This window comes from Sylvia atricapilla, chromosome 1 (assembly GCF_009819655.1).
Source record: "Sylvia atricapilla isolate bSylAtr1 chromosome 1, bSylAtr1.pri, whole genome shotgun sequence".
In the NCBI taxonomy this organism is placed as follows: Eukaryota; Metazoa; Chordata; class Aves; order Passeriformes; family Sylviidae; genus Sylvia; species Sylvia atricapilla.
In genome coordinates this window covers 104,887,365-104,909,992 of record NC_089140.1, presented here as the reverse complement: position 1 = coordinate 104,909,992, position 22,628 = coordinate 104,887,365, and the positions used below count along the sequence as shown (strand labels likewise).

The window sequence follows — 22,628 nt, the reverse complement described above, 5'->3', positions numbered from 1 at the left end:
TGACCCAGTAGAGAGATCTTGTTAAATGACAGAAACACTACACAAACTAGCCACAGAACAAGGTGTAGCTAGCTGCCACTTAACACCCCAAAAATATACATTTTGAGGGAAAACAGCTTGTACACATCTACAGCTAACCATGGCCTTAAAATGAAACCTTCACAGCAACCTGTGACAAAAAAAAAAAATTATCAGGACTCGGGCATTCCTACATAGCCAAAGAATGAGAAGCTAAAAACAATCACAAATCAAAACCAGCATGGAAAGCCCATGATCATTTACTGAACCAGTGCCTCAGTGGGAGAGGTGGACAGTGCTGCTTCCCTGGAAGTCAGTGCTGTGCCTTCGAGTGCCATCACAACCCTCTTACCTCGACCAGGCAGATTTTGACAACCCCCAGCTCCCATCACCCCAAAGGGTGACTGAAGTCCTTCACACACAGTCCTCCCCTGCTGTCAGGAATGAGCTTGCCAATTCTCTGTCCAGCAGGAGCAACCCAAATTCTGCTGGTGCCAAACCGTCCCACAGCCTGTCCCAAAAGCTCCCAGGACTCTGTGCCCTCCCCTTTATATTCTACCACCAAAGATGAAGCTTCCTAATGCCAGGCCAGGGTGACTAATCCTTTTCTCAGACCATTTAGACAATCCAACAGTATTATTAAAAAGCTTTATATCATTTACTGAACATAAAATACCTATCAAAAATCCGTTACCTAGCGACAAAAGTAACAATTATCAATGGCAAGCACCAGAAGAGTCACAATTCCCAACAGCCCCAGCCCCCAAGTCAGTCAGTTGGCACGTGAGGTGAGTTAGCCGCTGCCCTCGGTGTCGTTGGTGAGGCTCTCGGCCAGGTCCCCGAGCCCGGCCTTGGTCAGCGCCAGGATCAGGTTCTCGGGGGTGGCGTGGGCACCCTCCTGGTCCTGCCAGGCCACCAGCAGCTGCTTGGCTCTCATCTTCACGTCCTCACTGTCCAGCTCGATCTGCCGGATGTCAGATTCCTTCATCTCCAGGTAGGGGGCCAAGGCCTTCCACTGCTCCCCCAGCCTGATGGCGAAGGACTCGATCTGCTCGCCTGTCATGGCTTTGTCCCGCTGCACCTCTGGGCCTGGGGAAAACGGAGAAGGAACCAGTGAGACACAGGGAACATCTCCACACACTGCAAATCAACCTTCCCCAATCTGCCTCATTTTAAATCTTCTGTTTATTTACTGACTTTTCCTGCAGCTTTTCAAACCTACTAGAGCTACAAGAGATTTTTACATGTGTTTACCTGGGTTTCAAGAGCAATATTGCTTAATGCCCATAATAAGGAAAATCTTGCTTTTTATCTCCTATTATACTGAGAGAGAAGTGCTAAAGACTTAAACACATCAGAACTGCCTCCTCCAACTGAAAACAAGGATTTTGACAGGCAGACCACAGTTTTCAACACAAGTCAATTATAAGTCTTTAACATTTAGGAATTTGGAATTTTTTAGTCACCTTACTCAAGGTCAACCCAGGTTAAAAAGAACCAATGAAACAAATGCAGCTGCTTTCCTTTTTTCTCATGTTCCTATTGGCAATAGGGCTGTGACAGTAAATTTCCTGTGTAGTCAGTACTTTAAGTAATTTTCTGTCATTCTGGCATTGACATAAAAACCATGGAACACTAGGCTCTGCTGAGACGCCAAGTGCTGTAGTGATTACAGGTGGATTTGCACATTCATAGCTTATCATGGTCTACAATCTATGGCTTACCCCTCCATGTTTATTTCACAGTTTTAAAGAAAGAAACACCAAAGACTGAATTACGTAGAGAAATTAATCATATTCCTATTTTTAAATAAAATACAGATATCTTATTAAAAATTAATCTCTTTTTAAAAATTATTCTCTTCCCATGCCCCTTGAAGAGACAGTTGGCATGGAGTAAAAGTTTGAAGTCTCTCCAGTGATTATCAGTCACACTCATTTACCTGAGCTAAAGTCACATGAAATGGAAAGGACAAAAGATGCAGAACAAGAAAACAATAAAGCCCTCAGATCACTTCCCTTATATCTCAGCCAACTGAGCTGCCATGGTTGCTCTAAGATTTAAAGAAAGATGTAAATCCCATACAGTAACACCACAAAGGCTGTGGGATATAGCATTAAGCTGAAAAGAACTTCTCTACTATTGAAAAGAGACTGTGAAGAAGGTCACATGCTGGATGGAAAAGGGCAACGAGAGAGATTCACAGAATCCCACAGATGGTTTTCCGCTGACAGAAAAAAGCTTGCAACCAAGCTGCCAGAGGCACCCAGTGTTTGGCTTCCATGCCCTGCATATCCCATCCACCCATGCTGGATCCAGGAGCTGGCACACAGGGTTACAACACGCAAGGGAGAAGGTGCTGTGAGATGAAGGCATGAATGAGAAAGGAAAAGGGCAGATTCACAGACAAAGGAGATGGGGAAGGATACCTAGGAGCAGGACATGCCAGGATTAAAGCCAAGAGATAAACAGCAGTGGATTGTGGAGAAAAATGAGTGAGATGATGTTTGTCAGGAAAGGTGCTCTTCTCCCAGAGAACCTTTTGCCTTTAAGGTATTTTAAATGAAGAGGAAGTAAAGATTTCAGAGATGGAATATATCCATTTTTGAAAGTCCCACAACTACCACCCTGGGAAGGGCTAAGGGAAAGTGCTTACCCCAGCGCTTAAAGAGCAAAGAGAACAGGAAAGTGGGTGAGGAGCACTCACACAGGCTTTTACACAGCTGACATTTCAGCCATGAACACCCAGTGATGCTGGGCAACATACACCACATAGCAGGAAAGGTGTAAAAGGCTTCCTAATAGAAGTGCTAATCCAACAGCTTGGATGCTCTCAGCATTGCAGGCCAGGACACTGGGAGGCTGCTCCTGGTAGCCCATTGTCCCCAAAAGGCTGTGCTTTTTGGTGTGAATGCACTGGGGTAAGCAGGACTGACGGCCCTCAGTGGAAACTATGTTAAAATATGGATTTTGCAATACACATCAAGAGAAAAATTGAAAAGACTGAGAATGTGCAAATCTTACTTTCATTGTTTTCCTTTAATAAAGCATCATTATCTTCCTCATCTTCATCTTCACCTGTTTTTATTTCTTCAGAAGGAGGCTACAATGAAAGAACGAAACATCACTGGATGAATTTTGTGTTCAAAGATACATTCAGCAGCTCTGTGCTTATCTCTGGAATGTGTATTAGAATGGAAAGCCTGACACGATCCCATACGAAAATTAAAAATCCCCCAGAGTCTCCTAAACACCAGTAAGTTCTACTATTACTAACTAAAAAAACCTCATAAAAAAATCCACTTCACAGGGTTCTTCCTTTTCATAGTAACAACAACAAAAGCTCACTCCATAGCGAGCTTTATCACTTGCTAAAAAAACCCCAAAAAAACCCAAAACCCCAGCCAACCAAATTTAAGATCACTACTGATGAACTGTTTTTAAAAACCCCCATTATTATTGTTACTCACTAATTTTATTCCACACCTGGGAATTCCCCAAAGTTTATGGACTTTCAGACTTCTGGAAGGTGGCAAACAAATATACAAACAACAAACTTTTCACTCCCTCTTTCAGCTACTGATCAGCCAAAAGGTTTCATCTTTTTTCTACATTTCAGCCACAGCCCCTAGGTACATAGTTGTTTCTTGCACATCATGTTTCTTGCCTTTGGCACATGACAGTAGTACAATCAGGAATATTGCATACAGCCATACCTTAATATATTCAACAAATTAAAATTCCCACATTTTTTCTAAATTTGCTATTAGCATACAGTTAACTCTGATGGCTGGAGAAACAAAACAGCCATATGTTAAATATTAAAATCCAACCTTCAGACCTCCCATTACACAGAAGGAAGGCCTCAGAAGAGAAGCAGGGTTTGTATCTGCAAGATGTTGCTGGGTTGTGTGCTAATTCAGAGGTGTAGAAAGTGCCCCTTCCTCACTGGCAGCCTCCCTCATCACTGTGCATAAAACCATCTGAAAGGCCCCTCCCTGGACTCAAATTTGTACTGTTGACCAAACAAATGGTTAATGCCTTAATTTTACAGCTCCACAAGGTTTATTCTTGCTTTGCATATTTTAGAAGTCAGGGAGCTGATAGAAGAACTCTGGCAAACCAAACCTTGCTGTAAAGTTCTGGTAACACTTAGCTGCACAGGCTGCCTCTTTTCCTGCCACCCCAGTATGTCCATAAGCCATGATTCTGGCTTATACCTCCATAAAATAGGTCTACCCTGCGACATGGAACCCAAGCAGCTGGGTTAATATATATATGTATATATTCACACAGAGATACATATAAAAAATAAATATATATATATAAACTTCTGTCTACCAACAGGATTGCCACAGCTGTTTTTTTTTGTTTGGGGTTTTTTTTTTTTTTTTCAGAGTACAAGACAGGGCTCAACAGTTACTAGGTTACTCAATGTTACTTAGTTTACTGTTACTGGAATCTTCAGAGATTAGACTAATTTTATTTTTAATTTTTATTTTAGCGTACCAACTTTTCCTGGCTTTTTTTTTCCCCTCTCTGTCCCCATGTACCAAATGGACTGCAGAGGAAATAGCACAAAGTGAATGAATTCAGCATTTATTATTATAGGATAATATAACTTACAGGCAGCTCCTTGGCTAATTTGATTACCATGTTTTCTAGATATTCAGGTAAACTCTTGAATTGTTGGTTTGTTGGCTGGAAGAAGTGGGGACTTCTGCGTGCCAGAAGTCTCAGTGCTCTCCAGCCATAGTTAGAATTGTTCACAGCCCTACAACAGAACACAAGCTTGATTAGTAAAGTCTGGTATCTATTAAAAAACAGAGAAAGATTTGAGACATTTAGTAACATAATTCTGTCCAAATTTAAACAGCTTTTGTACATTTCTGGAGTCCTGCACAGATACTAGTAATGCTGAGAACAGTCTGTTTTCTTTAACAATCCAAACATGAAAGGCATTAAAATCAAGTGAAATACAGTGGAGATGGACATACTTATACTTATTTTCAACCATGTTTTCAGGGTCTGCTTGTTCAATAGCTTCCTCAAAAAATTCCTCCAGTGTTGGCATATACTCCCTAAAAAAAAAAAAATCAAATAAGGAGCTTAAAATGCTTTACAAACTTTTTGAAAATAGACAGTCTTTGTTCCTTCAGACACATCTCAGGCTCATCCACTGAAGATAAAAAAAAAACAAACCCAAATCAACCCACTCAAATTTAACAACTTTAAATAAGCAAAGAAACTGTTTGATACATGTTGCTATAAAATTATTTACTGCATAACCACTAGAGTGTACCAGCAGTTGCTAGCACTGCCTATTATATACATTAAAACCTCCTGTCGTACCAAGAGGTGATATCAACATCTGTCAACAGCACTAGCATTTCAGGAGTCTAAAATGGTTGCCAGTTTTGTGCTGCTTAGTAGCAGCAGTAAAACATGGCTGTCACCCTGCCACCCCCCACCTCAGTTCCATCTGCTCTCAGAACTGCTTGTGGTTGGCTCTGACAGGTAATCCAAGCAGCACAAAAGGAACCCTGACCTAAAAACAGAACAGAAATGAAGTTTCACACCATCAGACAGTTTGCTGCTGAGAAGACTCTAACCAAGAAACACAGATTGCACAAGAGCTGTAGGTTACTGAGAGCCAAGACTCTCAGTGGTGCAAAGCAAGCTCATAATGATCTGTATTTCTCCTACCTAATGCTGGCAGAGACACACCTGCTTCTGCAAGGGAATTTAGTAAAGGGCTGGAGCAGGGGTGAAGCACACTGGTCTATAAATTCACTTCAATTCTGTTTTGAAAAAGGCATTTTGCCCAGGGCAGCAGTGCCCCATACACCATCACTGACTACTGGAATCAAAGCCAGAACCTTGAAAACCCATCTGAGTTCTGCCATATTATCCCCAGAACAGCCATCTAAAAAGGGGACAGCCAAGCAAGTATTACCCCATTTGAATGGAGACGTGAAGAACCAAAGCAAAAAGCTACACTCACTTGACCATGCACAGTCACAAAGGCCATAATAAAAACTTGGAACTGAATCCAGATGCCATGGGATCCGTTTACTGTTTGGGCTACTATTTCCTGTTTACCATGGCATGCATTTTCCTTGTTTATCTCCATTTATTAAGGGCCTTAATTATTTATTGTTATTTAAAGATATTGCAGCACAATACAATCACACAGGGACCCAAAAGCTTTGGTCCCAAACACAACTCCACCTTCATCTCCTGGCCTAGTAAAGGCAAGTATGACAGGGCCTGTCAAAGGCACTCCTGCACATCCCAGCCTCACAAGAAATGAGGGCACTACCTCTGCAAAGCTCTAAACTTCTAGAAAAGCAATTCCTTCACTCAGGATATCTGCACAGCTAGCAGCTCTCCTCAGGCAACCAGACTTTACAACCACTACTTGCAGAGTCCTCTTTGGGAACTGTCCCATTCCTTCTCCAACTTTTCTTACTCTGTATCATGTCTGCACAGTAAAAGAGACTTTGGTATCTGTAAAAAAGAAAGCTGCATAGCAGAGTACGTTTTAAGTATTTCCTACAATTGTGCAAGCATAAGGGACAACCCATAATTGCATTTTTCTGTATCTGCCGCATGAGCAGACCTGGTATGTGCTGGAACAATGCCTGGTAGCCAATTTCCTCTTATCTAGCTTTGTTTAAAGCACAGGCCTACTTAAAAATCATAGCCAAGTAGCATGTTAACTTCATCAGAGCCAGACTTGGCAATCTTCCCTCATTATATAAGGTAATTAATTATACAATCATGCTCTACAGAAGGGGAGTTGTCATCTGGTTTTCAGCTTAGATTTTACTTTGCTAAGCAATGAAAGTTACTGACAGCATATACACTCTAAGAAGTGAAGAAAACTGTAAGGAGATCTCAAGGCAAAGATTCATACAACCACCTTCTCTCAAGAACGTATGAAATGCACAGCTCCTAAAATCATAATCTTTCCTACGCCAATTTTGTAACTCCCTAATTAGAGTGCTAATTAGTTAGCTTTAGACAATGACACACCCATTTTTTACCTACCTACTCTCAGATTTACAGGCTTCCATGTTATCAGGACATAAATTCCAAAGGCGGGTCAGTTCCTCACTGAAAAGCAAAGTATAAACACATTGTTTATGTTCATTCTACCATTCCACATTTATGGACAGTTTTAAAGAGACCTGTAAAAGATGGTTATAAGGAAAGAAAGCCTACTGCAAGTTTTAAAAGAATGATGTATCCTTTGGCAGTTCCAAAGTAAGGATGTTTGAAAACTGTTGTACAGAAGAAACAGTGGGGGTAAAAAAACCCAAACACAAAACCCCCAAAACCAAATAACTGAGCCAAACCCAGAAATTCTGTAAAGGAAAGAGAACCCAACATACTTCCCCATAAGGATTTTTTTGTTTGATCCTTTTCCTAAGAAGTCCTCTGGAGCTGGTCTCTTCCTCACAGGCCTCATTGGCTTAGAATCAGGAGGTCTAAAGAAAAAAAAAATGCTCTTTAGTATCAAACCAGTAACATCTCAAGAACAAAAAAAGCTTTTTCACCTTCACCTTTCACCTTGAGGTGGTGCCAAGTTAAATCATAAGGAAAGAACTGAAGGACATGGAGTCTAAGAGTGGAAGGAGGCAGCGGGAAAGAGGCAAAGTAGAGATAAGGAAAGGATACTGCCAGACACCAAAATTAGTTCACTCAAAAATGTGAAGGTCTACCAGAGTCCCAATAGAAAGAAGGAAGCGAATCACATTTGTGCCAGCAGCACATTATCTACCCTGCTGCTGGGATCATCTGCTCTATGATTGCAAGGTCTCTTTCCCCAGCTGCACCTGATTTCATGGGATCAGAGAATGGAGATCCCAGAGCACTGAGGTTAGGGCAAGACCTACCCAAGCTGAAACTCTGGATGAGATCTAAAGGAGACAGAATATTTGTAAAAGTCAAATTTCATAATTTTACTTGCCCACAATCCCCCTGCAACAGTAATTTTCTCTTCTAACAACCCCATTCCCTTTATTTTGCAAACAGCTTAAGTCATGAAGAGGAGGCTGCACCTCATCTCTCCAGTAAAATTAAATCTCCAAAGAGATAATGACCCAGATGCTCTTTACCACAAAGAGGCCACAGTCTGTGTGTACAATGAAGAGGGGTGGAGGACAAATGTTTGGTCATCCCCTCAAGATAGTCAAGTAGACACATGGAATCAAAGTTCAAGCTTTGCCACTAGTTAGTAACTAATAACACAGGAAACTTTCAGTGGTGAAAGCCATCTAATTGCATTTCCCTTAAGGTAAGTGATCACCATCAAGTGGCAAACTAATAAATAAATTGTGTAAGAGAACTGTTATATGAACTCCAGGTATGCTGCCCTGCCAAAGCCCTAATGCCAAAGGCTTCATTACAGGCAATCCAAAGGGATACACAGGACAGTCAGGCACTGACCACTTCAACCTGCTGAAAGCAGGAGGGGACAGAACCTGCCCCAGCCTCCTGGACCACTGGATCCTCAGTACCACAAGACAATGAGACAATGAGGAATGCTCTCATGCATTGAGAGCCCACACACGCATAACAACCTCTTCCCTGACACACTGCAAGCCTTAAGACTTTTGGTAGAAATTTAAGAGCCTTCTGCACTCACTGAAGGGACTGTACAGATCTCCACGTTGTGTGAATGGTTAATGCTCCTATGCACCATGGGTAGTACCATACTCTGAAGTGCAACCACCATTTCAAACAAGTAGCAGAAAGCTGCTGTTTCATAACACAGTTACCTTTCTTTCACAAAGCTTGGGCAGCCCTCATTTTTCCATGAGTTCCAGTTTTCTTCAGTATTTAGTATATGCTGCAGAAAACCAGAAAGTATTGCACATTATTAATATCGCACATAAGCACTTTTAGAGTTGACCCTCAGGTTTTAAACTGAGCTATTAAAATTAACAGGAAAACTTTGTTCTAGGTTGTGTGTTTCAGTCACTATCTTGAAGATCATCAGTATAATCTTAGGCAACTGGTTTAATTTACTCAAAAAAAAATAAAATAGTGCAACCCCTCTCTTCAAAAATTGTGGGAAAGGCTTTATTTCCCCTGGTCAAAATGAGAAAATAGATGGCAGTCAAAGTAAAGGAAAAAAGCAAAGTAAAAAGACAACTCCTTGGACTTTTTGTAATTTTCACTTGTATTTTATTTCTGTGTCCTTGGGCACAGGACTCTTATCTGCAAAAACTTTAAATATTTTTTGCTTGCTAATAATCTATTGTCCTGTATGCACACATGCACATACAGGCTTATTTCCATGCCTCCCCAGAAGAAGGAAGAAAAGAGTATTAACGAAAACATGGGATAAAATATGACTACAAAATAAAAAAGACATTATAAGAACTTTTTTTACTGAGATGAGGTAAAAGTTCTCTCATATATAATAGCTGTGTTCCTAAAGCTAGTGTAAGCTGAAACTTTTTTATGTGCTATACAGACTTTGTTCAGGCAGGCATCAAAATACTCACCTCTACCATTTTTGAGAATCTTTCCCCATCTGGAGGATTTTCTGAAAGAAGCTATGAATGGGAGAAAAGGTGAACTTTTTGCATTTTATCTGTAGCAGAATATGTAGGAAAAAAACTCCAGAGAAAATGCTGGTTACTGCTTCAAAGGTGGTTGATACAATATTACATGCTTAATATTCTTCCATGTAATATGAAAGTAGTTACTGTACCAACCTGGTAGACTGCTTTTGTAGTATCTTCAATCCAAAGAGACTGTTCATCTGTTAGAACATAGTTTGAACTGGAAATGAGAAACAAAACAACACATCAGGAAGTGTGCTGAGAACGCATAATTTACACTACAGACCTTCTGAGGGGTGTTAGAGGGGATCTGAGGAAAGTGCTTTGAATGCGATGTGCTCTGGTCCCAGGAACTGACCATCTATTAGTTTGTGGAATTAATTAGATGTGCTTGGGGACTATACTTTCAATGTGTAGATTCACCCAATAGGAAGTCCATTTGAGTGATTCAAGATCACACATTGATGTTCGACCCAAAACACAACAAACATAAAAGAACGAAAAGACAATGAAAAGATTTACCTCAAAAACATTCACCAAGTGTTACACTACACCATTTGTATCTCATGCCATCCTTGACCACCAGTAAGTGACTATTTATAATGAACATTTTAATCCATCAACATTGAAATGACTGCCACCTCAAAAGGACTGAACTGGAATTCAGAAGACCTGAATTCCATTCCTTCTCAGCCACTAGACTGCCTTGATAAATAATCTGTAGAATTAGGATAATGATCCTAACCTAGTTTACAAAGTTTTTTGAGAGCTGTTTATAAAAAGTAATATACAGCAGGTGGGAGACAGCTGCCTTGCTAAGGATGTTAATTATTATGTGCACATATGGCCCAGGGCACAGGAAGTGAACAGAGAGATGGGATTTTCTTCAGAATAACGTTAGAGACTAGGAACAGATGGGGTTTGGTTCTATCCCATTGATTTATGAAAGCAACAATCACCATTGTTATTTCTTGCCATTTTAGACAGAGTTCTGCAGTACACGAAGAAAAAACAAATCAGCAACCAATGCCACATTGCAGAGTCAGTATAGATTCAAATGATGCCACACACAAGTACCTTGGATTGGTCTAACAACTTGGTGCTGCCAAGGAGAGCCTCCTTCCCTCTCATGGCTGGCACTCACTGTAAGCAAGTTTTAATGGCTTCTACTTCCCTGAGACCCCACAGCTCACCTACCTGGCAGAAAATTTACTCTGCAAAAACGAGCAGATTGGCTTTTTGCCCGTATGACCTTACTAGTTTGAGTAAGTCCAGTAAACACTAGACCATGGGAAGGCGAAGAATCAGGCAGAGGAGCAGAGAAATGAATGAGATGATGCTCTGCTTTCCTGCTGTAAGATAACTTCAGCCACACTCTGTGTTTACCAATCCAAGGCTCCAAGTTCCACAGCCTCAGACTAAGTAGGCAAACTATTTTAAAATATTTTGGCTTATCTCCAAGTTCCTAGTTCCCCATCCCCAAACACAAAATATTTTCACATTACCTTTTAAATTTGACTTGTCCTTTTAGATACTGAAATAGTATTAGGTACTGCAACAAGATGTGACGACGGAAGTTACTGTCACTCAGCTGTAAATCCATGAGCTAAACAACAACAAAAAAGCAACAGATCTTTAAATATTTACTCTCTTTTAACTTATCTTTGTAAAGGCAACAAATGAGCACATGGCAGCCTTACTGAAGCCTCTTACTCCAGAAATAGAACCCCTCTGAGTCATTAATTAACAAAAGCAACTCACAAAGAATAAAATAGAAAAAGGAATAGAATAAATCTAAATGAAGTGGCCAAACAGTGTAATGGGATACCCAGAGAAACTGTAGAGTCTCAACTGGACACTGATCAACTGCTTGAGCTGAGAGCTTTGAGCAGGGAGGCTGAACCAGATATAAGCTCCCTCCAACCTCAATCAGGCTGGATTTCTGGAAGGGAAATCACGTACCTTTTCACTAGTTAGGAACTTAGCAAAATATACATGTTCTCCTCCTGTTTTTAGTTCTTCCAACTTTTTTCGGGAAGCCTGAGTGTCGTCCAATTTGTAACTTTTGAAAACAGCCAAAACTTCTTCTGAGTACTATAAAACAGAGTTATTCACCACATGAAAACAATACTGAACCTTTGTAGTTAGAGAACTACACTAGACTTAAAGCCAAGCAAGTAAAATAATTTGTAAATTTGCTATCAGCCCATTGAAACAACCCACTTGTTACTGATGTGTAGGACCTCTCTGAACACAAATGAAATGGAAGCATTATAATGTCAGAATATTTAATTGTACAGAATATTTAAAGTATGCTAAGAAAAACAAAATTTTGGGTTGTGAACAGTGCTTTGTTGTTTAGACATCATGAAGAAAAAAGGTTCATATGAGAACAGTGCTATATTAAAAATTCCATCTGAAATACTTAAGTTTGGCCTTGATCAGTTCCTTAATTGCACCTGTGGTGGTATTATGTAGGTATTTTTCTTTTTTTTGACGCCATTAGTAGATGTCATTAATTAGATTTACATTAGGATGTCTGAACAGATGTCACCTCTTATTACCAGAACACAGAGAATGAAGATTAAAAAAAACCCTAAGCTTCTTTGAATTAAATAAATACCGAGTGACAAATTGTGAGGAAACAGTACCTTAGCAATAAATCCTCATTAATATTCATACTAACCAAAACTGAAACAGCTGGCTGAAGAGGACATTCAAAGTCATTGCTTCTACAAAGAGATTTCCTTCATTAGAAACCAGTAATCTTTAGGATCCCACTGGCATCAATATGACTACTCAAAAATAAGAGCTAGGACTAGACAGAGCTATCTGTCTTCTTGGGGTAAAAAACCCCCATCCAAACCCAAAAGTTCTGCTTTTTGCAGCTGATAAACCACAAAAAAGGTACTTCTGGCACTGTTGCAACATATAAAGTATCTCTGGTACTGACATACATTAGGGGGTTTATTGTACATTTTAACACAACATAGTCATTTACAGAAAAAGGCTCACTTTAAAGAACAGCAACATGCATTTTCTCATACACTATTACTTTCCAGTGGCCTGAACCTTTGAACTGTTCCATGCTTACGAAGTCACTGCTACTCGTGTAAACCATGACCTTGACTTAGGCTGAATGGTTGAAAGCATGAACTCATATTACCTTAAGAAACGTTTTCCATGACACCTTCTCATAGCACTGCACAGGATTTCTGAAATAATCTTGAAGCGACCAGAATTTTCTATACAGGTTATAATCTATTGGAATGGAACTGTGGAAAAAAAAAAAAAAAAGAAAAAACACCATACTGAAAAGCTATATATCATATTTAAGTTCACTCAGGAATGTACAACCCCAGAAAATATAATTCATTTTGGAAGTAAATTAGTGAGTCAGTAGTGAACCGTCACAGAGAAATCTGTAACTCATAATTTGTCCTTGTAAGAGTTTTCCATTCAGTCTATTGTTACTTTCTTGCCATAAAAGCAAAAATGGTACACAAAAGGGATCTTAGAGGACTTTTTCACTATCTGTGGCACGAAGGAGAACACAGCTTTTTCACCTTAAGCATATAAAATCCCTGAAATATATCTTACCACAAGTCCTGTGAAGGGAATTTGGAAAACTGTTGAAACCAGAGTGGTTCTCAGCCACGGTATACAACTTTTTCAAATCTATACATTTCTGTCTTCCAGGCAACTTCAACAATTTAAGACTGCCAGGAGTTTTCACTGATTAGATACACCTAATCTCCAGAGGGCAGGAGATGAGGAGAATTTGGGCCGCAGCATTTAAAGATATTTCCCAAACAGTTTTTTTCCTTTCACTTTATAAAGCTTCGCTTCAGGTTTTAAATTTCTGTCAGCTCACCAATTTGTTGGTGCTTCATCATCTCCCATTTCACCTTCTTCCACATCCATTCCTTCTTCCCTCTCCTCCGTGTGCTAAATAGGAAAAAAATATTTAAGATTTATAGAAATGCCACTACAGTTTGCAAAGAGTTGTTTACTGCAAACATTCAATTACATATTAGATCAGAAAGCTTAAGCTGGTAACTCAAAAAATCTCTCAAGTATTATTACTGCAAGATGTGCAAGGAATTCCTGCCTTAATGCAATGGTAGCCTTGCTTCTCCTGAAAACAGCTGAAGAGACAGCTCTGTCCTCTGCATACTGGGGTGAAAACTCTGCACAGTAATTGACATTGCTCATTCCTCACAATCAAACCCATCTTTTTCCCTTCAGAGTACAGTTTAATGTTCCAGGTAATATGCCTATTCCCAAAACAACAGCTTGGTCTGGTAGAGGGACAACCAAATTATAAACCTACAGTCCCAAACACTTTTTGTGCAAGCGATCTTATACGTTTACTCCAGAATCAGTGAAAAACAACCTAGGAATTTTCACCTTCTGTCCCAAAGTGCTCTCATGTTCATTGGTATTGAAAACAGTGACATTTTCCAGGTTAAACTGACTCTGTAGGTTAAGCCCTGTGAAAAACAAAGAGTAAGTTTTAAAAGCTGTGAAGTTCCTAAATCTGTTTATGAAATGCTGATACTTATTTCTCAGAGCATTCAAAACTTACATTTGAAAACAAGTCACAACATCAAGAACAGAAACAAGAACTAAGATACACTGCAAAGTGATTTGGTCCAATTGGATTTAGTCTGCAACCATCACAAACTTAAAAGTTTCAGCTTATTGAGTCCCAATGTTAAGCGTAATGAAATGCAAAAAATCTCACCTGACTTTTCTGAAAGCGGAAATAACCGAGCCAAGAACAGCTGAATTCTTCCACAAAAGACTGTGTTTTGTGACTTAGATAATCTTCTTAGGAGGTCTAAATATTGTAAAAAGTAAAGAACATTAGTATTTATCCCTTTTTTCATTTCTCATGTAACAGAATTCAAGACTTGCTAATTACATGACCTACAGAGCTAATGAAAAGAAGCGCATATTTACAAATTCAAATGCCAGTGACTCCCTCTGACCAGACATATTTCTTCCAAATGCATTCTGACAATTCTCCTAACACCTTCAACACCAATAAAAATAGGTTTGAATGAATCCTACTCAAATATAGCCTTGGATACAGGCTGTGTCATTGCTGAGGATTGATATTCTTCTATAATGATCTCCAGTGATGAAGAGAATTCCCTGAGGTCTGAATGACCTTTACATTAATAAGCAAGAATGCGTATCTGTTGAGTGATGCACCTTTTAACTTTATTACTTATTGAACAACGCATTTGAATTTAAATCAAATCAAATTATTAAACTACTTTTCATTTGCTGAGATACAAAGTTCCTTAATACTCCTCCCCCCTCCCTGAAAAACTACCACTCACCATTGCACATGCGCAGCAAGTAATTTTTCCCTGCAGAGTAAAACGTGTTCTGAAACAGAGCAAAGGTATTTAGAACATTAAGAGATCATAACACCTTCTTGAGCACATTTAATCCAATCACAAGATATGAAAGTATGAGTCACTCCTACAGATAACTCTAAATTTGAGTCTTCCCTTATGTAACAGGCAGGTTTCACAAAAAGCCAAGTCCCACAAATTCCAAGAAAGCACAAAACACATTTAGATCCACCCTCCATTAAGAAAAAATATGTGTGACAATGAACTGTAAGAACACAATCCCCTTTTTTGTTCTTGGAATTTACTAATTTTTACATTCATTTCCTTTATTATTCCATGTATGACTGAGGATAAATTTAGAAGGAAATCTTTTCCCAAACCTGTAGGTGAATGGACTACTTGAATCTGCTTTCAAGAGGGACCTCTCTAGAAGTTTCCTCACAAATTTGCCCTAAATCAGGATAATGATTTATACAAACAAGCAAAGATCACACACAAAAGAGTTACAGTGTTCAGAATACTGGTGATCTGGAAGGAGAAATTGGTAGATACTTGAACTAGCAATAAACAACAGTTTGTGAACGTATCAGGGGCCATGATGTTATCTGAAATAAACCAGCCTGAATGACAATTGCAGGAGGTTATAGTTAGAAAATCCAGGTTAGGACAACACTGAGACATTAAAATGCTTTTCAGGTGCTATCTCTGGAGCTCCTGATACTTATGTGTCAGCTACAAAGTCAGTTAAATTCTGTCCCTTAAAATGGTTCTTGTAGACAAAAGCTTTGGCCAGACTACGTAACATTTTGCAAAAATACCTACCGATTTCCATGTAGCAACATTTTTCTCCACAAAAGTGAAAATTTTGTCACACTGATCCAAAGGGAGGCAATCCAGAACATCCCCCAGAAGCACAAAAGGAGTTGATGCAGTGCAGATACCTATGAGAAATGTTTTATTCAACAAATTTGAACCAAAATACAAAACAGATGTGTTACAATTGAGGAGCATTTTATTTAAAATAGTAGAAGGAAGAAGTTCTTATAAGTTCCTACAAATCCTAACAGAAAACCTGGGCTAAAATGTGAACTTTCATTGAAACTATTTCTACATATACTCAAATGAGATTTGCAAAAGCTTTGCACTAGCATAAATATTTTAAAAATCACTGTTGTAATGACCTCAAAGTCTCCATACAATGTCATATCTTTTTGCAGACTGCAGGAGAACCCTTTGAGACTTCTAAATTCCCAGTTAGTTCCACTACACACATCCATGAAGCCTGAAAACCTTTTCAAGCACCACTAAAACAGTGCTCCAGGTCCACCCACCCATGCTCTGCAGGCAGTGCCTGCATTCGTCATAGCACAGTTCTTGTTATTCTACAGCCCACGAAACGTACACGTACCTGACCTATACTTACTACAACAAACAAGTTTTGATGAATAATGTGAACAAATAAAGAATGTGAACAAATAAACAAGAGGAAGAGAGCAAAAGCCACTTCAGAAGAGATCAGCACACCGATTTCTGACATGATCTGCTACTGAAACAGATTCAAGGATGTAAAAAACAGCCACATACAGACAGGAGATGAGCACAGATATCCAGGAGATGTTATTTCTGCCTCTGCCAAGTCATTTTACCTCTCTGCCTCAGTGGTCTATTCTCTGAAATTATGATGGGAAACTTCTAATCATTTAGGGATGCTGGACAAAGAAACTGCTAATCATGCTACAACCAAACCCATTCATCTTTCTTTATTGACAACAACAACAACAAAAAAGATTCCAACACAAATGTCACATATATAACCAAATTTAATTATATTATACTTAATTTCTCTTCTGAAACAAACCCAAGCTTACTAGCCACTAGCCTAAGAGCCATATATCACCAAAGCTAACCACAGTAGATGACTTAGAGAAATCAGGATTTTAAAATTTCCCTAAATGGTCCCTAAAACTGCCAATAGATTTGAAAGAGATATGCTCACCTTCTGTGACTCCATTAATAGCAAGGGAAATAATTGCCAGGAGATTCTCACATGGAGCTTTGTTTATCTAAACAAAGAAAACAGTGTTGAAATTCTCTAGTCTGACCATAATGTATGTAACAAAACTAAAATTCCTGTTCCAAAGTAGGCATATTTAAAACAAATATTGACATTCAACATTCCAAAACAATCTATGAAATCTGATCTATCAGTTAACTGTATTAAGTTTTATTGAGTATGAAACCTTTCCTGTTTCCAGCCACTAAAGAAAAACCCAAAAGCACAGAGAGTCGTTTACCTCTGAAACCAATATCCCACATTAAGAGTTTATTCAAATATTATTTGATCATACATTATTTGACTCCTTTCATCATTCTTTTTAGCTGATAAGACAGCTTTGTTACATATTAGTAACAAACCATAAAATAGTTTTGATTTGAGGCTGAAAGATCTCACTGTTCAAACCCCCTTGCCACGGGCAGAGACACCTTTCACTAGACCAGGTTTGCTGAAAGCCCCATCCAGCCTGACCTCGATCACTTCCAGGGATGGGGCATCCACAACTTTTTGGGACAACTTGTTCCAGTGCCTCACCACCCTCAGAGTGAAGAATTTCTTTCTGACATCTACTCCAAACCTACCCTTCCACCCACTCCTAAAGTACAGTTATTGAACAATGCATGTTTATGAATTAGAATTTTAAGATGTAGCAGACTTTCATAAGCATTACAAAGAACTGCTAGAAAAGGCTCAGACAACAGCTCTCACCGTAGTGTGATGTCTGTAAAATACAAGATTCTACCAATCTCCTTGAATCATTTGTATTTAATCTCAACTACCTCATCATTACATAGTTCCTTTTCTAAAAAAAGTGTTTTCTTACACTAAAGTAAGTTGCTGTTACATTAACATACTAGACTGGTAATAGAAATTTGAGGTTCAACAAGAGATAAGCCTCAGCAGTTTAAAGTACTTACTATTTCTTCTTCTACAACAACTCTAAAAGCTTGATCCAAGGTACACTTCTTTTCATTTTCACTGCAAATGCAAACATTCCACTTTAGTTAGTAACAACTCCCAGGCACAAGATTACTAAAAGTTATCTAAATAAGCAGTTCTTAAAAAATCAAATGGCTTTTACTTACCTTCCAGGAACCTGGTTAAATGCATTCAACAATGGCTTGATGCTTTTGTTAATCAGAGCCTCTCTGGTGGATGTCTACCAAAATATAAAGAAAAAAAAAGCTACAACACCAGTACAAGACTAAAAGGATCTTCCTCCTTCCTCTGACAGTGAACAGAAATACTAAGGAATCTTTCTGCCACACACCATGTGTTAGTTTACAGAGAGAGCCTTGTAACAAGCAGGGCAAATAACAAGCACATAGGGAATTACACACCTGAGCTAGTAGAGGATCCCACCTCAAACTTGGGCTAATAGCATGATGAAAATAGCATTTCTAAATGATACAGGGCATCACGATCTTGTGACCAACACTGTATCTATCGTTGTTTCACATGCCACACTCACAACTTCAGGTGGTTATGGTGGTCTGGGACACTTTTGGGACATCACAGGATATTATCAGAAGGGACCCACAGGGATCACTGAGTCCAACTCCTGGCCCTGCACGGACAGCTCCAAGAATCACATTGTGTGCCTGAGCGCCTCTCTGTCTTCACGGGATTTAACAGCTCCTCCCAATCTTCTACCATCTACAAACAAGTCCTGCGCTTATGAAGATGTTGAAAAGCCCATGACTCCTGCTGAGATCGTCTAAAAGTTACTATTTCCTGCTACAAAATCGATCGAATGGATCAGGTGCTTGTGCCTCGATCACTTCTGTGCAAATCCCACCCTCCTGGCTGACAACCTGGGTCGCAAACGCCGGGATCCAGAGGCCTGGGCACACAGGCAGCCCCCGGCTCTGGGAAAGGAAAAGCATCCTTCAGCAGAGCAAGGAAGCGAAATACGCCCGGGCGTTTTGCTGCGGGGGGCACGGCACACTTTCACTGTCTTTACTTTAACTTTCTCTGAAGACTGATGCTCCCCTCGGCAGAGCCGGCGTGCAGCCCGCCCTCACTGCCACACCGCCGCAGCCGCTCCACAGCGGAGCGCCCGGGCCGCTCCCGGCTGCAGCCCCGGCCGGGCCGCGGGCCCCGAGACACAGCCCGGCCCCGCAGCTTCCCGCCCGCCCGGGCCCCGTCCGAGCGGCGGGGACGGAGGGAAGGCTGGAGGAACGGAGAGAAGGCCGGAGGGACGCGGGGGAGGCTCACCGTGAAGCGGAGCCGCGCCTCGGGCAGGCTGAAGAGCGGCGGCGACATGTTCCCGGGCGGGCGGCGCTGCGGGCGCGCGCCGATGACGCCATGGCTCCCGCCTTCCCGGCGGGAACGGGGAGGAGCCGGGGCGCCATCGGCAGCGGCCGTGGGGCTGGGTTGGGTGGGAAACACCTGCGGGATGGCGGAGCCCAGCCGCTGACCCGCGCTGCCAGCCCCACCATCACACCCCGTCCCCAAAGGGACGCTTCTTGAACGCTTCCAGGGATCGTGATTGCACCGCTTCCCTGGACAGCCCGTTCCAGCGCTTGGCAGCCTTTCAGTAAGGCGACTGTTCCTGATACCCAGCCTAAACCTCCCCTGGCACAACTTGAGGCCGTTTGCTCTTGTCCTGTCACTCTTTGCCTGGGAGAAGAGGCCGAGCCCCAGGTGCCCACAGCCTCCTCTCGGGTGTAGTAGAGGGTGGTGAGGGCTTCCCTTGATGGCCGGGTTTTAGAAGGATGAATTAGTCGTCGGTAGAATTGCCGTGTTAAAGTTTAGTATTTGGCATGTTTCAATGAGCTCGGACACGCGGAGGTTGACAAAGCCTGGGGAGAAGAATATGGCAATGAGAGCGGACACAAAGGAATCCCGAATTTACAGCCGCCAGGAGGTTTAGCAGAACTGCCGAGATGAGGATGGAGTTAACAAAGGCGACTCAGCCGCTGTGCTGAAATCGGCTGGAGCTGGGTGAAAGGTAGTTCTGACACGGAGATTCTCCTGACCACCGCCTCGGGAGAAGGCCTGAGCACACAGACCAGTTAGCATGAGAAGTGAGGGAATTATTTAACCAGCAGGAGATAGAGTACAAATCAATAAGAGAACTATGTAACTTGTAGCCAGTGAACATTAATGCGTTTGTTTGCTAAAATATATAACTAGTGAAACGTTTTGGTAGTCGGCATGCTGGCTTTGTGGATTGGCCGCGCAGCACCCCTCTCTGCTCAGGACTGTAACTAAATAAAATACCTCGACTCGGTTTGTGGATTGGCTTCTTGAATATCGGGTGAAAGAACCTATTTTGAAGGACAACCTGAGTCTCCTTTTCTCCAGGCTAAGCAACCTCAGCTCCCTCAGCCTCTCCTCATCAGACTTGTGTCCAGACCTTTCACATTTCACTGTTGCCAAAGTGGAAATGACTCTACAGATGTAGCTGTTGATTATTTTTTTTTCCTGATAAACACCCCTATAACACAGTCTGCCACCATTTGAAGTAAAAATTATTAGGGACTTTTATATCATCAGTACAATCACCTCAGTGCCGACAATTTACAGGTTGAGCAATATCCTACAGATACCTCCTGGGCGACAGAAATACTTCCAGCAGAAATTACATTTCTCATGATCATAGAATCAAAATCATGGAGTTGTTTGGGTTAGAAGGGACCTTGGTATCTGGCCAAAAGCCCAGGTACTGCCAAACTCTTGTTCATAAGTGGGAAAAAGCTCAAACATCTAATATCTCGCTCATACGAGAAGAGGCGAGTAATATTAAAATTAAATTTATTGTCATTATTAAATATAAATATTTAAAATAACGCACGAAAGTTATTTAAAATGGGAATACGTGTGGGGTTTTTTTCCGGTGTGGTTTGGCTGTAGTTAGCTTTTGTACCGGGAGAGGGAAGTGTTTCCCCAGAAAAGGAAGATGCAGCTTGGACGGCTGCTTCCAGGCGCCGCTAATGTGGAGGTGGGAGCACCCTGCCAGCCCACAGTTTGTCACCTCACCATTGCTTGGCACTGCCTAAAAAATGGGCCTTATGCCAGAGCCTGCCAATTCATTTCAAACCGTGGGGAAAGGGGCTGCATAACACTGAAAATGGGCTTCACGTGGTCTGTCTTTTTGAATGAGTCACCTGCATGTGCTGTGAGACTTGCTGAATGTTGTTCATTCGGGCTTGGGAGAAAGCTGACTTCCCTCCGCCTCCCCCAGCTATTTCTCATCTCTTACTTTAATAAATTAAATCATATTATCAGCTGAATAAAGGGCCATTCATTCTAAATGAATAACTTGAGATTATTCTAGCCCCTATCTCATTCTGTAAGAAAGAGAACTGAAGAACTCTCTGAATTGATTGTAAAAGAAGATTTAGATTTTAAAAAGATGGTAGAAAGTGAAAGTGGAAGTGTTCTAAGGAGATGCTGCAAAAGGAAATAGAGTCTTTTTGTCTTTCTTGACTACAAATATTCCTTAAGCCAAGACTAATGCTTTAGGTGAACAGAGAGAACTGCGAACATACTGAGAAAAGCAGTGCAGTATATTCGTTAATGAGTACACTATGACTGAGTTTGTTTTTGTTTTTTTGTTTTTTTTTTTTTCCTTGGGGTAGGAACAGATAAAGAGGAAGAAAAATGTTAGCACTGTGATTTAATAGTGATTTATAGCCGCCTCTGGTTCTATACCGAATTTTTTCCTGCTTGGAACGGTGTTTGCTGCTTTCTTACGGATCTCATGCAGAAGGGGGATGGACGCTGGGCTGGTGGTGCTGGTGTTGGGTTGTGGACAAATGAGGCTGCAGCGCCTGAAGAGGTTCTCACCCCAGCAGCTGCTGTGCGCCCGGGCAGAGCCCGGCCCCTCAACACCAATGTCAGCGGCGTGGCGCTTCTGCTTGCCACGTGGTGGTGTCACCCTGCAACATCTGACAGCATCGCTTCAAGCCTTCCTCATCACCTCCTTAACACGGGTGCCGAACCGTGCTCTGGGCTGCCAGACAAAAAAATGGGTTTGGGGAAACTCAGTCAGAGGAGTAGTGCTGCGTGCCTGTAAATTAAAATGCCACAATTATTCTGGACGTAAAGAGGAGTCGGTGATATTATTAATATAGCTAATTATAAATATAAAAAAGTATTTTAGAAAAAGCTGTGTCTTCTAGTATGTGCTAGGTGGGAAGCTAAGGGGGGGGGAAAAAGAAGTAAATATTGCTTTCTGTAAAAGTATTGTAAGCAAAATAATTTTTCTGCCCAGATTTAAAGCTATCACCAGCTGAAAGCTCAGATGGATGAAAGCAATCAACAGCAACAGTATCTCAGGACACCTCTGTACTCAGAGGTCAGTTGATAGAACAGATATTCTATCATCTTATGTCAAGAGGCTGTGTAGCTGGAATTACAAAATACTTCACCCAGATGCTGTCTTTTGGAGTAAAATCCTGTTCTAAGACCAGTTTGTGTTTCCATTTTAATTTCTGTTACTATTCCTGTGGAAGAGGATGTCTGGAGACTCCAAAGCCTCCCGTCTCTGATGGCACTGGGGCTTTTCTTCTTCCTTAGTTGTGAACTTTCATGCTTAAGTGCTTTTCTTCTCAACCCACTTCCTTCATCACCACCTTGCACACCCTCCAGTGTAGAAGA

At 41.0% G+C, this 22,628-nt stretch overlaps 1 protein-coding gene across 2 annotated transcripts; it reads right to left on the bottom strand.

The window, feature by feature from the left end:
* Positions 1 to 652: 652 nt before the first annotated feature.
* Positions 653 to 19,345, bottom strand: THOC1 (THO complex subunit 1). 2 transcript variants are annotated; one of them, XM_066329634.1, is made up of 22 exons: positions 19,239 to 19,345; positions 18,107 to 18,180; positions 17,939 to 17,999; positions 16,962 to 17,028; positions 15,788 to 15,906; positions 14,948 to 14,996; positions 14,344 to 14,439; positions 14,007 to 14,089; positions 13,471 to 13,544; positions 12,763 to 12,871; positions 11,559 to 11,690; positions 11,102 to 11,202; positions 9,750 to 9,816; positions 9,537 to 9,587; positions 8,805 to 8,875; positions 7,920 to 7,943; positions 7,416 to 7,511; positions 7,072 to 7,137; positions 5,016 to 5,099; positions 4,645 to 4,792; positions 3,043 to 3,121; positions 653 to 1,107 (listed from the first exon to the last, which is right to left on the bottom strand). In XM_066329634.1, the coding sequence occupies exons 1-22, from the start codon at positions 19,284 to 19,286 to the stop codon at positions 812 to 814; spliced, it is 1,995 nt and encodes a 664-aa protein (XP_066185731.1). In that variant the 5' UTR covers positions 19,287 to 19,345; the 3' UTR covers positions 653 to 811. The 2 variants fall into 2 exon arrangements, with proteins under 2 accessions (XP_066185731.1, XP_066185739.1); XM_066329642.1 differs by lacking the exon at positions 7,920 to 7,943.
* Between the last annotated feature and the right edge of the window lie 3,283 nt (positions 19,346 to 22,628).